Source organism: Trichosurus vulpecula, chromosome 8, assembly GCF_011100635.1.
Source record: "Trichosurus vulpecula isolate mTriVul1 chromosome 8, mTriVul1.pri, whole genome shotgun sequence".
NCBI classification, from domain to species: Eukaryota; Metazoa; Chordata; class Mammalia; order Diprotodontia; family Phalangeridae; genus Trichosurus; species Trichosurus vulpecula.
The window spans coordinates 195,975,057-195,990,541 of record NC_050580.1 but is presented as its reverse complement, the minus strand read 5'-3'; the positions used below and the strand labels follow the sequence as shown (position 1 = coordinate 195,990,541).

Below are 15,485 nucleotides of genomic sequence, written 5' to 3'. Positions count from 1 at the left end.
GGGTGCGATGGGAGAAAGGCAGAATTCCCAAATCACACTTTAAGAATCATTCTCTAATTTATTATCTACATCCCTGATTTTTCTTTTAAGCTTTAGATTTGCACCTCCAACAACCCATAAGACATCACTACCAGCATGTTTAACTGGTAACAAACTTAACACTTCCAAAACCAGAATCATTCCTTTTCCCCCAAATCTGTACTTCTTCTGACTTTACTGTTTCTATCAGTAGTACTACTATTTGCTGTTCTCCGTATTCAGAACATTAATGTTATCTCTGATGCATCCCTGTCTACCACATCCAGTCATATCAAGTCCAAATTACATCAATTCAAGCGTCATGAGATCTCTCATTCATTCATGCCCACTATCCTGGTAAAAAAAGTCTATTCCCATCCATCTCCACCACCAAAAACCTCCTATAATCTTCTAACAGGGGCAGTTCTCCCCTTGGTCTCCCAGAATAACGAAGGCAGTCAAGGATAGTAATAAAAGAATACTGGACTTTAGAGCTACAGGGTCTCAGACCACTTATCTCAGTTTCCTTCCAGCTCTGGGTTTATGCCCCTATGATAAAACCTACAAAGATCCACCTGGTCATATCACCCAACTGCTCAAAAATCTTTAGTGGTTGCCTCCAAGTATACTTCAAGCTTCTTTTCCCGGCATTCAAGGCCATCTATCATCTGGCATCTCTTTCCAGTCCTTGTCGTTGTTCGGTCATTTTTTTTTAGTCACGTCCAACTCTTCATGACCCCATTTGGGGTTTTCTTGGCAGGGATACTGAAGTAGTTTGCCACTTCCTTCTATCGCTCATTTGACAGATGAGGAAATTGAGGGTGACTTGCCTAGGGTCACACAGCTAGTAAGTGTCTGAGGTCACACTTGAACTCAGGAAGACAAGTCTTCCTGACTTCAAATCCAGTGCTCTATGCACCATGGCACCACCTAGCCACCCCTAGTTGACAACTAATTCCTTCCATGTCGTCTAAGCTCCAGCCAAACTATACTACTGGGATCCCTTGAACAGAGCCTGTGCTTTCCTGCCTCCTCACATATCCCCTCTACCTGTGAGATCTGCCTCTCTCCCTTACCTACTAAATTCCTTCCCAGTCTCTGAAGTCCAAATCAAATGCCTCTTCTTCATTAGGCCCCTCCTGAATGCCCCAAGCATTAACATCATCCCTTATTCAGTATGACTTCATGTAGACCTTTTTTGGCACATCTCTAATGCACTGATTATGTATTGTTCTCCATTAGTCGCTTGTACACCTCATAACCTTTTAGTAGGCTGTTGTGTGCTTCAGGAGGCCACGGACTACATCCTATCTAAATCTTGTATTTTTCCCAGAGCAGTGCTCTATAAAACTAGGTGCTTAGTAGATGTCTAATGGAATTGAATGATGCTATGAAATAAGGTATTTTGGAACTGTTATTTTAGAACAGAGCTCTAAGTTTGAGAGTATGAAGATGGTCATCTACCTTGTCATTCTATAGAAACTAGTCAAATTCTCTTCACATGGTCCCAGATGAGACTGGGAAAAAGAAGTAAAGGGAGCTTATTTGACTAAGGCAAGCGGCATGTAAGAGGAAAAATAAAGGGTAAAGAATACCGTGGACTCCAGAAAGGTTTAAAACACAGGACAACTATAATCTTGCTCTTTGCTGCAGAGAGCAAAGGTATTTATGAGGAGAATGAGGGGACTGGAGTAACAGAAAGGAAAGATGATTTGGGTCACAGAATCAAGGGAAAAATGAGAATGATAGATGAGGAAAGGAAAAACATGAAATTTTAGAGCTGCACGATACCTTTGTTAGAGGTAGACTACTTCAACTCCTTTATATTTTAGATAAGAAACCAGAAGCCCAGAGAGACTGTCTGGCCCACAGTCACATAGATATGAAGAGCCAGAACCAGGAACAGAATGCATATCTGTAGATTCCTGTCCAGTACTTGGACCAAAGACTTAATGTGATAATTCAGAGTTATGAAAACTTGATTACATATATGCACTTAATAGTATTTAATAAAAATGTTAAATTAAATATTTAGATTACAAGTTTATTTAGATTTAAAGGCTAGGTTAGCTTTGTAAAGAAGGTATTATATATGCTGGCCTTTTAGTTAAAAAGTTCCAGGTAGTTGGTGTTTGCTGGGCCTCTTGTGTATCTAAACTGACCATACACAGGGGGCCCCAGTGAAGACTTATCTGCACAACAAAATCCTTGGGCCTGAGTGGTCTGGAATTACATGCATCTCTTATCAGCTATAGCCTAATAATATAGACAAAGAGCCTTTAGATGAGGGGTTACTTAACTCAAACTGTCTTTATGTAAAATCAAGGCAGAAAAACTCAGAAATTCGGGCTTTTTGTTGTTGTATGGCATACCCAAAGTCTGGGGTTAGATTTTGTACTGTTCATTTAGATTGACTGCCTCCACACTGGCATTATGTGGCCCTTAGGGAGGAATTCAGACACTTTTATCCATGGCAAAGATGCCTTTGGGGTGTTATAACCATCTTGGCTTTCTCACTCCCCTTTGGGATCCAACTGTGGCCAAAGGAGGAAGACAGGTCAGATTTGTTTATATATAAAAATCTCAAAGGGAGGGCAGAAAGGCTGAGGAAGGTAGATTAACAGATGGCCAGATAGGAAAAAGAAAGGCCTTCCTTCCCTCTCTCATACTTAACTATATTCTGAAGGGATGCATTTGAAAAGTGACAGCCATATAAGTTTTTCAGATCAGTCTTTAAGTTACAGTGTGCTCTCATCTCCAGACCTTACAACACCAAAAAGAAATGTAAGGCCATATTAAAACATTCTCCATCTACGACACAAGGGCTGTGACTCTGTAGATGGTGAGACAGGTGAGAGAAAGATGTAGGAATGGTGTGGCAAAGAACCTCCTCCTCCTCTAGAGGTGTCTTTTCCCACCAAGACAATCTTGTTCACTTCATCCTATGAGACGAGAAATCCACTAATGGCAACTTAATGTGCTTCTACATCTTCACGCTGATCTAAGAGTTTAATCAATCTTATTTAATGACTGTTGACTGATATCCTCAGTCTGTAAGAGGAAAAGAGGGTGTGGTCCCAGTTTGCATCATTTCTGGCCCTCTGCCATGACATCTATCTGACCTTGCCAAGCCTCTTGGGGAGTCATCCTCACATGGGCCCTTGTTCCTCTAGCAATGTTGGCTTAGGTTCTCTTTCCAAGGAAGGCAAAGCCTACAAGATGAATCCTTGTTTAAGGAGCCCCGGGATATAAAGAGATCCCTGGTTCCTGCAAGGCTGGTTATCAGGCTCCTGGAATTTCTGGTCTCAGTTCTTTCTTAAAGGAATCACATTGCAGGGCCTGAAGCCAGAGATACTAGCAGCCACTGCTCAGATAATGCCAAAATTTTCTTCAGGCCTGCCTGAATGGACAGGCCCAGGCTTGCTGTTGATGAAGTCCAGTACTTCCAGATGTTCCACCTTCTCTCATCAACAGTAAGGTTTCAGAGTCAAATGACTCCTAGGAAGATCAATGACCCAACTCCATGTGTAGATAATCAGGAACCTTAGGAGTCAAGTCCTAGTTTCATCTGTCTCTTCCTCAGATGCTGAGCCAGTTCAAAGAAGGTGATTTAGAAGAAACTGGGTAAGCTGGAGGGGCAGAGGGAGAGGGGGATGTAGGACAGGGGGCAGAGGGGAGGAGCACTGTGGACTTGTCCTAGGACCAGTTATATTCAAAGGCTCTCTTCAGAAAACTAGAGCTGAAAAGCCTCATTCCTCATAGGATCATAATTTTAAAGCTGAAAGGGGCCTTAGAAATCATTGAATCTTACACCTTCATTTTATAATATGAAGACCCAGAAGTACAGGGTCCCACAGCCTGTGTCAGAGGGACAATTCAAACTCAGGTCTTCCTGAGTCTGCGTGCAGAACTAGATACACTGTGACAACTAGTTGCCTCTAAGTGCTTCCTCTGGGACTCCATTGGGTAGGTGGAACTTAACCGGGTCATAGCCATGAAAAATAGGTTCAGTAGATGAAGTCAATGTTAGGTAGAAGGAAGGACAGAAACAAGCATTTCTTAGGCATCTACTATGAGCCATGTCCTGGGAAGCACCTTAAAATATGATCTCATGTGGTCCTTACAACAACCCTGGGAGTAGGTATAAAGCGACAAACCTTCTACCTCCGGGCTAACATAATCTCTGGTAGAAGTGCAGTGGAAACATACTGGGTTTGGAGTCACAATACCTGGGTTTAAATCCCAAACCTGCCTGCCTTTCATCACCTATTTGACTGTGGACAAATCCTTACCCCACTCCAGGCCATACTTTCCTCATATGTAAAATGTGGGAGTTGGACTAGATGACCTCTAAGGTCCCTTTCCAACTCTAAATTTTTTATTTATGTTTATATTTATTTATCTAAATTCATATTTAGGACTATAAGCTTGTTGAGGATAGATAGCACGTTGTATTGATCCTTTTTTATTTCTATATTTTCCCTATCATTGCCTTCACCAAACCCCTACTTCAGTTTGTTTTTTTCTGAAGCATGCAGGTGATTCTTGGTTTTTGATGGTATTATTAATAGAGAAAATGCTTTGGCAGGGCTGGCATATTGGAAAGGACTTGAGTCTAGGCCAGTGGCAAGAGCCTTTTCTTTTAACCCATGTTTAGCCCAGCCAGTTTGGTGAGGCTCATCACTAGGTTGGTCACAGGTGATTCGTTATTCACCTAGCACAATTTTCAAAGCCCACGTACTGAACGGGTAGGGCAGGCACGATTTATGTTGGCAGTGTGGATCCCCATATTGATGAGATCACAGATCACTAAAGTACTCTCTGATAGCCCAGCAGATAACTGATGCTTTATGACCCCTGAAGACCACTACACCAAGAATTCACGCCAAGCTAATTCTTTTTTCTTTCACAAGAAACGATCTGACTCCTTTTCTCCTTTCTTTTTATTTTTCATCACTATCACTCCTTTCCTATTTCTCCTCTTTCTCAACTCCCTCCCCCCAAAAAAGCCCTTTCTTGTGACAAGTAAGTTTAGTCAAGCAAAACAAATCCACACATTGGCTGTGGGTCTCAGTCCATACTCCTGGGCTATCACCTCTCTGCTAAGGAGTATTGAGTATGCTTCATCATCAGTCTTCCAAGGTCATCATTAGTCATTACACTATCACAGCTGTTTCTCTGAATCCATCTTTTTTTGGGGGGGGGGGAGGCAAATGGGATTAAGTGACTTGCTGAGGGTCACTTAGCTAGTAAGTATCTGAGTCTGGATTTGAACTCAGGTCCTCCTGACTAGAGGGCAAGTGCTCTGTCTATTGTACCACCCAGCTGCCCCTTGAATCCATCTCTTCCAACATGTCTTATGGCAAAATAATACCCAGCCTATCTTTCTTTTTTAATTTTGGTATTCTTATCATTTATCTAATACTTTTAGTTTTCAACATTGATTTCCACTAGATTTTGAGTTACAAATTTTCTCCCCATTTCTACCCCGCCACCCCAAGATGGCATATGTCCTGATTGCTCCTTTCCCCAGTCTGCCCTTCCTTCTGTCACCCCATTCCCCGCCCCCATCCCCTTACTTTCTTGTAGGGCAAGATAGATTTCTATACGCCATTGCCTGTAAATCTTATTTCCTAGTTGCTTGTAAAAACAACTTTTTTTTTGAGCATTTGTTTTTAGAACTTTGAGTTCCAAATTCTCTCCCTTCTTCCCTCCCCACCCACCCTCCTTAAGAAGGCAAGCAATTCAACACACAGCCTATCTTTCTAGATGTGTTACATATTACTCCCCCTTACACACTTTATGCTCTAAAGAAACTGGTCTGCTTACTACTGGCCTACATATTCCTTGTATACAATATTCCATGTTTGCAAGGACTATCCCCCCTATACCTGAAATGCCCCTTCTTCCCTTCAAAGCTCAGTTCAAGTGCTACCACCTTCAAAATGCCCTTCTCAATTCCACAGTATCAGTAACAAAGCATGGAGCTACCTCCTGACTGAGTGGTAGTGGATGCAAGTCGAAGAAGGAAACATACATTTTCAGACATGGCTAATAGGAAAGTTTGTTTTGCTTGACCGTGCACATTTGTTACAAAAGGTTTGTTCTTTTTTCTCAAAGCAAGGAGGGTAAGGGCTGTATAGGAAGAGGGGAGCCAAAAAGAAAAAAGAAAGAGGGTCACAAACATGTTTTTGAAATGAGTAGAACATAAGAAATAACAAACAAGCAAGACAGCTTTGAAATATGCATTTTATTATATACTTAACAAAAAAAGCAAGTTGTACATAACAGAAATTTGTATTTTGTGCACAATTTTCTTTCTATTCTACTGTATATAAGGAAATGTTCATTTTAGATAATGTTTATGTACAGAATTTTTTTAAAGGGGAGGAAAGTAAAAAAGTTGAACACTCTGAGCCCTCTAGAAGCTTACATTCTTCCAGGGTAATACAAGCTGTTCACAGATAAGTAATTCAAATACATTTTCTCCTCCCCTCTTCGAAGGCCCAAGATAAAGCTGAGCACTAAAGTTGGAATTCTCGGATATCCACTCCCATCCCCCACCAATTTCTTCTATTCTTTGCCCTTTAAGTCTAACTTACTGGAGTTCATCCATTTCTAATCTCTATTCTTGCCATACTGACCTCTATAAGCCAGAGACTTTATAAGAGTAGGTATTGGGGATGGGAAGGGAAAGCTGCAGCCTTTCATCAGTCCAACACTTTGCAGAATCAATGCTAAGAGATACTTGCTGCAAGGATCTAGCCTTCAAGAGGCCAGGAAGGAAGGCAGTTACAATCCAAGTATTTATGATTCCTCTAACTACAATGACATAGCGACTTTAAACAGGACACAAAACTCCTTAAGCCCTGACATCCAGTTATGCACTATTCTAATAATACTCTCCCTCACCCCACAGGAAGGAGAAAAAGTGTTTACCTCTTTGTGTTCTACAGATCAAAGAGGACCCAAATACCAAAAAGGGAGAAGATTCTCTGTCTTCCTACCTCACATAGTGAGCCTCAGACCCTGATCTCCAATGAGGTGATAGCACTCAGTAAGAGTATTAGCATTCTCAGAGGTATAACAGAACTTAGCTCAGTGCTGAAAAGTGCTGAATTATTGCAGATACATAAAAACTTTCAAAGCCCTGCCACATACAAAATCTGAAGTCTACTGTGTGCTGGCTCAGGCTATCTTCTTTCCTGGGACTTCTCCCAGTCCGGTCAGCAACAGAGCTGCTTCTAGGAGTAAGTTCATTCCTAAGAGCCTCCATCTAACCTCGGGCCCTACTAGAAACAAGAAGATTAATTCTAAAATCCTAAGGGCAACAGAGAACAACAGGATTTCTATACTAAATTCCAAAGCTTCTGAATTATCTGAATCCAGTCGGTCAGGAAAAGGGGAAAGTGATGTGGGCCTAAGCAGATAGACATCTGACCTGTTGAACTGAACTCAGAGAAGACGCGTGGTCACTACCCTGGTCTCCACGAACAACGAGGGCACAGAGTACGGCAGCAAGGGAGTAAGTCTGCTACAGAAAAGTTCAGAAGTAAGGAAATACTGGAGAAGTGCCAAAACCAATGTAACGGAGTCTCCAAACAACTTTTTTTTTCAAATGAGATAATGGCCATATAAAGTGGCCTAACAATGAGCCTAAAGCTACTTCTGACGGCTTGAAATCCCTTTCCTCCAATCTCTAACTCCTTGTGCTATTTCATTTCCTTTTAGCAAATTTTGTTTTGGTTTGATATTTGCTTCTAGGCCTCTGGGAGGATTTACTATGCTTTGTTTCTCTTCTTGTTTCTAGGATACCTGAGCTAGCTTCTACAGAAATAAATGCAATGGAAGCAAGAGGGAGAAGGGGTTAGAATCATCAGATGGGGAAAAATAAATGAGAGAGAAAGAAACAGTCTGCTCAGGCAGACAGAGTTTGATGCCCTTTATACATCCACAGATCAGGAAAAATGAGGGTTCAGAGGGCTGAAGTATTACTAAAGACTACCCACAGTGAATTCTAGCATTTAGAAGGAGCAGCTTTAAGCTCTAGGAAGACAACAGGCCAAAGTGTAAACCAAGGACACTGACCAGAGCATACCCATATTAAACATTTTCCGGCAAATATAGGGTGGCCACATTAGGGTACCCTGGGGTTCCTTATACTCCTCATGGAAGGATGATAATGCCTGCAATTCTCCTGGGGCCCCAATGGCACACAAACATCCTTTCAAGGCATAAGGCCTTGGAATAGTGCAGGCAAGAGAGGATGGAGCAGGGTCCCCCAGGCTCCAGGGACAAAGAACTCAAGAAAATGGCTTTTCCTACCTGCCTTACACCTCAAGCAATAATAAAGACAAAAAGGAACCAGACTTCTCAAAAAAAAAGTCACAAGTAGAATCTTCATGAGGTATCCCAGAGGGAAATCCTCCCACTCCAAAGGTCATCTGTCACTGTTTCTGAAGGATGAAGAGATTTACTTATCTTTCTTCAGAAACAGCTACAGCAGCTCAAACAGATCTTTCCACAAGACAAAGGAGAAGGACTGAGAAAGAGACTGAGAAGCATACTTCAGTACCCTGCCACAGAATGAGCCCTCTTTAATTTGGGGCTTCTACTGCTCAAGTGTCTGGTGGATGGACAGCACAGGAAAGAGATGACTCTCGAGAGCAGACACAGCTACACAAAGAGCTTGGGCAAACCTAGCAAACTATGCACCTGGTAACACATTTAAAAGAACGGCTGTTAGCAATTATAGCAACTCTTCACCTCTATTCACTCCTCTGTTGGCGGTGAGAATAGACAAGGTTCTTCCCTAGTCAACAAGAAGTAAAAGTGTCTGGGTACCAAGGTGATTGTTTTTCTACAAAATCCCTGAGGATCCTGTGTTAAGGAAGAAGCACTAGTTCCACATACACGGGTCCTTTAAAGAAGAGGAAAAAAAGTGAGATGCGGAAGAAGAGGCACAGTTCATTTCACTTTCCTTCCCTGCCACTGACATCTCTCCAAGTGGCAAGGATATGGTTCTAGAAGATGGGCTTCGGAACTCTGTATATTGTGAAAAAGACAACACCCATTCCTTTCCCCATCTCTGCCCTTCCACTATACCTTTATCTGTAGCTGCCCTTATAGCAATTCTATAAAAATGTCAAATGAAGGTCTTGTTGAATATATCTCTCCTACTATTTGGTAACTCCTTCCCCCCAGAAAACCAAGAAACTTGTGCCTACTCTCTGGCTTCTAGTTCCACAGCTGGAAATTCCCTTGCTAATGGATCCCCTTCCCGGAGACTTACCCAGCTGGGTATGCAACCAGACCTGACCGAGGGTCACAAGCCAGTCCTCTTCCTCCAGACACTGTTATTCCCAGCACCTTCTCCAAGGTTACCTGATCAAGTAAATACAACAAGGAAGAGATATGTTAACTGACCAAGAATAGAAACACAAAGCTTGAGCGTTGTGTGTTAGAAATTAATTTGGCCATACTCTGCAGTACCAGCTGATTTCAAAACTAGGGGTCTACAAATCCAGCGTGCTCTCTAGTTTTCTGTAGAAAAAAAAAGCCTGCTCAGAAGTTCTGCTGAGTTTCTTGATCACACAGGAATGAACTTCTAGGCAGTGTTTACCTTTAAGACAGCTTAGTCTGCCAACTCCCCCAGGAAAGAGTATGCAAGTTAGATTTAATTCACAACTCGTAACTGTGGAAGGATGAGTAGGTAGCCTGACCCAGGGTTCGTTTCTACAGGACAAAAAGACCAATTGGATTCCTATCTCTGCACTATCCTGCCAGGAGGTAAGCTCTCTCTCAGTATCTCAGAATGCCCAGGAACTAGAAGGCTATCTGGATTTGGTAAGCTGTGACATCCATATCTCTTGGCTCCATCATTCCCTTATTAACTCCACAGGCTATCAGTGCAGGACACCATGTAAGCCCAAGAGCCTATCTAATAGTGCGTTTTGTTAGGCACTAGTGCTCAGTTACCCTAATTATTATTATTAATTAATACGTTCTAGTCCCTCTCAAGAAGATAGCAGGGAAAAACACGTCAAATGTTCTAATTAAGATTCCAAGAAAGAGAGGCGAAACGTAGCAATATCATCATTCACGCTGCTTCCCCAGGATCATCAGGCCATCTCTCAAATGAGCAATACCTATCACTACGATCAATTAGGCTCTTATCTTCCTGCCACATAATCACATGTTCAATGCCTCCCATTTCTCTTGTTTATATCTCCACTCCACAAGGGGCCCTTGCCCACTCTCCGGTCCTCCTCTAGCTTCGTCTGGACTTCCATCTGTGGCTTGACTCAGTAATGCTCTCTGGCTCCCTTAACCTAACAGAGATGTGACAGAGAGGAGCGTTTAGCAGCTTGGCAACTTTCTCCAAGGTGTGGGATTTTAGAATGGCAGTGCAGAGAGAATATAAAAACCCCTAAATCAAAGATGTAGGTCTGAAACACAAAGGGGAGGGAGAGCTGTGCCTTATGGCCACAGGGTTGATTCCCAAGCCTGAGAATCCCAGAGGGCATCAGGGCATCCAGGATGTTTCTTCTCTCCCCCCCCCCTTGATTTGCCCTGATCTAGGAATTCAAACAGTACTGATTTGAACCTCAGAAATAATGTGGGTTGGGAACACACACTCTGTCCTAACCATATAATACCAGAATAAATCCCCTAGAACTGTTTCAGTCCAAAATCACACAGTAAGGAGGTCCTTGGAGGAACTTTTGAGTTTCCACAGACTGTAAGCCAGAACACTAGCCAATTTATGTATTTTGGCGATGAGTGCTCTAAGTAGGGGACTCTAATACCCATCTGGCAGATACTGAGAGACACTTCGGGATTTAGGTAGGGGACTTCAATGCCAATCTGGCAGGTTTAGAGACACTAGCCATTATACGGCCTAAATAAGGAACTGACATCCATTACTGGGATAAAACGACCTTGGCATTTTCCAAACCATTCTTGGTAGTTTCCCCCACTATGAACTGAACCTATTCCAAGCCTTATTTCAAATCCTGGTTACTTCTCATTCTGCCCCTCTCTCAAATAAGGAATTGTTCAGAGAGCTCAAAATACATGGGTAAATCAATGAGGAAATTCATCTAACGCTATGGTTCTATTCCTCTAACCTAAGGATTAGCAAACTACAAGAAGTGTGTTTCATAAGACTGCAAGTTAAGAATGGTTTTCACATTTTAAATTACAGTACAACTTTATTTATAAATGTAAAAACCATTCTTAGCTTGCTGGGCAGGGCTGGTTTGGCCTACAGGCTGTGGTTGGCCTACCTGACCTCTGCCTAACCTCCCCACTCTGGAAGAATGCCAAACTCTTCCCTCAGGCACTAAGCCCAGAACAACCCCACAGAAAGCCACACTTGAGATTTCCTACTACACCAGCCTTCTGTTATAGGGAAAAGATACAATGAGGCCCCAATTAATGTGATAATGAATTCTTCCTTAAGTGGTCACATGTATTTAATTCAAATTTGAAGTTAGAATTACTTAAAATGTAAGTGTCATATTTCCAGTGGAAATATGTAGTTTGAATATGAATACAGATAATAATAACTGAAAATAACCATTTCTGGGGATTACCAGAATGAACTGGGACCTACTGTTTTGACCAGGAGTGGGGAACTTGTGGCCTTCTAGGTCCTTGGGTCCAAGTTTTACAGAACAATTCCTTTTTTTAAGGAGATTTGTTCTGTGAAGTTTGGATTCCATCTAAGGGCCACACTTGAGGACCTAGAGTTCCACATATGGCCTTTAGGGCCACAGGTTTCCTACCCATGGTTTTGACTATATCTCTTGAATTCAATCTAAATTAGTCCATCCCAGCATTGACACAGCAGATGGGAGGGTTGGGCCCGGACTCATCTTTATGAGTTCAAATCTGCCCCCACACACTTACTAGCTGTGTGACTCTGGGCAAGTCACTTAACCCTTTCCGACTCATTTTCCTCATCTGTAAGACGAGCTGGAGAAGGAAATGACAAATCACTCCAGTATCTTTGCCAAGAAAACCCCAAATGGGGTAATAAAAGAGCTGGACACAAATGAACAATGACAAGGCTCTTTAGCTGCAACCCTATAGAGACAGTTCAGGGCTTTTATGAGACGGGACTAAGGAAAGGTATAGTGTTGGTGCTAAGGCAGCCTTCCCTCTGATAAGTTTTTTGGTGGGTCCAGGGATGCATTTCAATCTGGAAACAATTTTATAAATATTTTAGATCTGTTGGCTGGCACTCCAAATCCACACTTCTCCAAGGTCTTTGGAAGGAGAGAGGACCCTGGGATTATTCAGGTCTAAAGAACACTACAACCTCTTCCAAAAAGCAAAAGGGAGTGGCAGACTCTAATCTTTTTGCCCTACAGACTTAGTCATTTTCCTCCCGATAGCTCGGGGATAGTGGACCATAATCCTGGCTGGGAAAGCCCTAGTAGGCAGGAGCCTGGTTCATTTTCAAAGGGTTTGCAGCATTTGTTTTTTTTTTTTTTTTGTTTCTCTGGATTTCTGGCTGGCCTTTATGAGGGGAAAGGAAAGCAGAGTTATTTCCCTTGGTGGTATGGAGGGGGGAGGGCAGGGAAACCAAATTCAGAAGCATCAGCTGCTTTTTATTTTATGTTCTTAACTCAAACCAGCTTCCTGTTTGCAGGGAGCTTTGGGTTGGCCTCCACTTTCAGAGCAGCTGATGTCCTGGGGCTCCCGCTCAATCTCAATCACTTGAGCCAAAGGCTCTAAGGGGCCTCAAGGCCCCAGCTTCAGTAGCCCCTATCTCCACAACCCCACCCCCACCCCAGTGGAAGTACAGTTCTTCTACACTGGAGCCTGATAGTTTATCTACAAGGTCTTGAGCCCAGATGGAACCACAGCTTCTCCCAAACACAGTACCAACATTGTTTTGGTGGGGTTTGGACTGTGGGAACCCCCTTGGGCCCCAAAAGAATTTGGGTCCCATTTGTTTGAGGGGGAATGATGAGGGTACACTCTCTGGGAGACCCCCTGAACTCTCCTTGAATCTTCCCACTAGATCTGGCCTTCCCCTAAGGCCATAAGCTTTTCACGCCCAAATAGCCTAGCCTAGCCTAGCCTTCCATTATTTGGTTACCTCTGGATGGCTTTCTGGCTGTTTCCCATCCTTGATCCTAATCAAAATATCTATACCCTAGCTCTGTTACCCTAGCTCCCTTATTGTCTGTCATCTCCAGGTAGCCTTCAGCTACTTCCCACCCTTAATCCCACTCTCTAGGTTCCTGGAGTCTGACCAGTCCCATCAAGCTCCTCCTCAAGACCTTCCCTAAACCCCTCCTCCCATCAGCCCAGGACCACCCTAGATCCCTCCTACAATCTTTCTGTATATAATCTCCATCTTGCCTCCATGAAGGGGCTCAGATTCAATCTAGCTCAGTTCAGACTGATCTGGCCCGCTGGCACTGGCGTCACAAATGCTCAGGCTACCCAATATGGCGAATCCTTAATAAACTTTGTCTTTTTCTGGCTGAGAAGGCTTGAGTTGAATTCTTTCAGCAGGACCCGGCATGTTGGTATTTTGGGGTCTCAAACACCCCTCAACCCCAAACCTCATCATTTTGGTTCCCTGAGACAGGGAATACTGCTAATCTCAAGTTCTCCAGCCAAGACTTCAAGGTATGTAAGCCTCCCCCTCTCCCAATCCCCTTCTCGCTCTCCAAGCATTTTGGAGGTGCTTTTCGGGCCTGACTTCCCAGGTCCCAGTAGGTCAGACAGCTGCTAAATGCCCTAAATGCTCTCAGGTTCTCAGTCTAGTGGGTTATGCTCGAGGCCATGGACCTGGGCACACCTTCCAAGGCATAGAGGACAAGGACTGACACCCTATGCGGAAGTGCATGTCCAAATTCTCAATTCTCCCGGCACTACACAATTGGGAGAACCAGCTCTCCCAAGTACCTTGGAGGTGTTTTTCGGGCCTGACCTCAGCAGGTACCAGTAGGTCAGACAGCTAGGAGCTGTCTTGTACTCAGCCTGACTCTCTCAGCTGGTTCTCAGTCCAGTGGTTATATTGGAGGCCATGGACCTAGGCACAGCAGACCTAGGCAGGGCTTCTGAAGCATGGAGGACGTGACGTGGACAGATACCCCATCTAGAAGTGTATGCTAGATTCTTTCAATTCTCTTCATGCTAGGGAATTGGGAAACTCCAGCAGGTACGTTCTTGTGGGGTTTTTTTGTCTTGTTTTATTTTGTCTGTCTCTCTATACTTACTCCTAACTTCTCCTTTCCTACAGAGGGACTTCCAGCCCAAATGCCCAAAATGGGTCAATTCTTTTCAATTCCTACAAGTCTGCCTTTGTGTTGTCTTTTGCAAAATTGGGAAAAATCTAATTTCTCTAAAGAACTTAAACAGAACCCCATCCTCAGAAAAGGTTGTAAGATGCTTGTAGCTAGAGCTGCCCCACAAAGGGGCAATGGGGGTGAACAGGACATTTTGGATGATCCCCTTATGGCCCCCAGGGCTTCAGCCCCTCCCTCCTTGGCAACCCCTGCTCAGGTCCCAGCCAAGGGTCTTGCTGAGGTGCCTCCATCTGCAGCCCCCTCCTCTGAGGTGGCACCCACTCAGGTCTCTGGGATATCTTCCCCTCCTCAGGTGCCAGCTGATCCTTTCCCTTGCCAGCTGGATCCCCTGGTCCAATTTAGTTCAGCTGGCACCCCCCCCCCCAGACCCTCCCTCACAAGAAGTGGGACTTCCTATATCCCTCCCCAAGCCTCAGTCTCCACAGCCCCTTCAAGGCTTTTTCCCTGAGGGAAGTGCCTGCCTCCTTTAAGGGGACAATCAGAGTGCAGAAACTGAGGAGATACTTGGAAGGCCCCACTAAGTTTACTGAGGGTTATAGGGATCTGCCCCTACAATCTGAGCTTTCTTGGGGTGAACTGCATATTCTCTGTTCCCACTAGTGACCCAGGATGGAATTATCAAAAGAGTGAGGACAAGGGAAAGAGAGACCATATGATAATTTGTCTGTTAGAAGGCCTAATAACAGCATTCCAAAAGCAGATAAATTTTCAAAAAATTAGGGAAATTACCCAGGGAGAAAAGGAAAACCCTGCCGTCTTCCAAAACCGGCTAGTAGAAGCTATTAAAAAGTAAACAAATTTGGATCCTGATTCTATTGAAGGGATGGCAACCCTTAGCATGTATTTCATTAATCAGTCTGCCCCAGATATTAGGAGGAAACTGCAGAAATTGGCAATGGGACCCCAAACACCTCAGGTCCAATTACTGGAGATGGCCTTTGGAGTCTTTAACAACAAAGACCTAGTTGCAGCAGAGGAAAGAAAACTCAGGGAAAGGGCTAGAGACAGAGAACATGCTCAATTCTTGGCTGCTGCCATGGCCAGGAAAAGACCCAAGGAGTGCCCCTCCAGGGTACTCCCTTGGAGGAAGCCTGGCAACTTGGGCAGTGGGGAAACCTGCTTTTGATGCCACAA

At 43.7% G+C, this 15,485-nt stretch overlaps 1 protein-coding gene across 2 annotated transcripts in view; it reads right to left on the bottom strand.

The window, feature by feature from the left end:
* MAPKBP1 (mitogen-activated protein kinase binding protein 1) overlaps positions 1–15,485 on the bottom strand; it is an 85,853-nt gene that overhangs the window by 41,170 nt on the left and 29,198 nt on the right. For both annotated transcript variants that reach the window (XM_036735526.1, XM_036735525.1), the window contains exon 3: positions 9,311–9,402. In XM_036735526.1, coding sequence (XP_036591421.1) covers positions 9,311–9,402 — 92 coding nt within the window. The remainder of the gene's footprint in view (positions 1–9,310; positions 9,403–15,485) is intronic.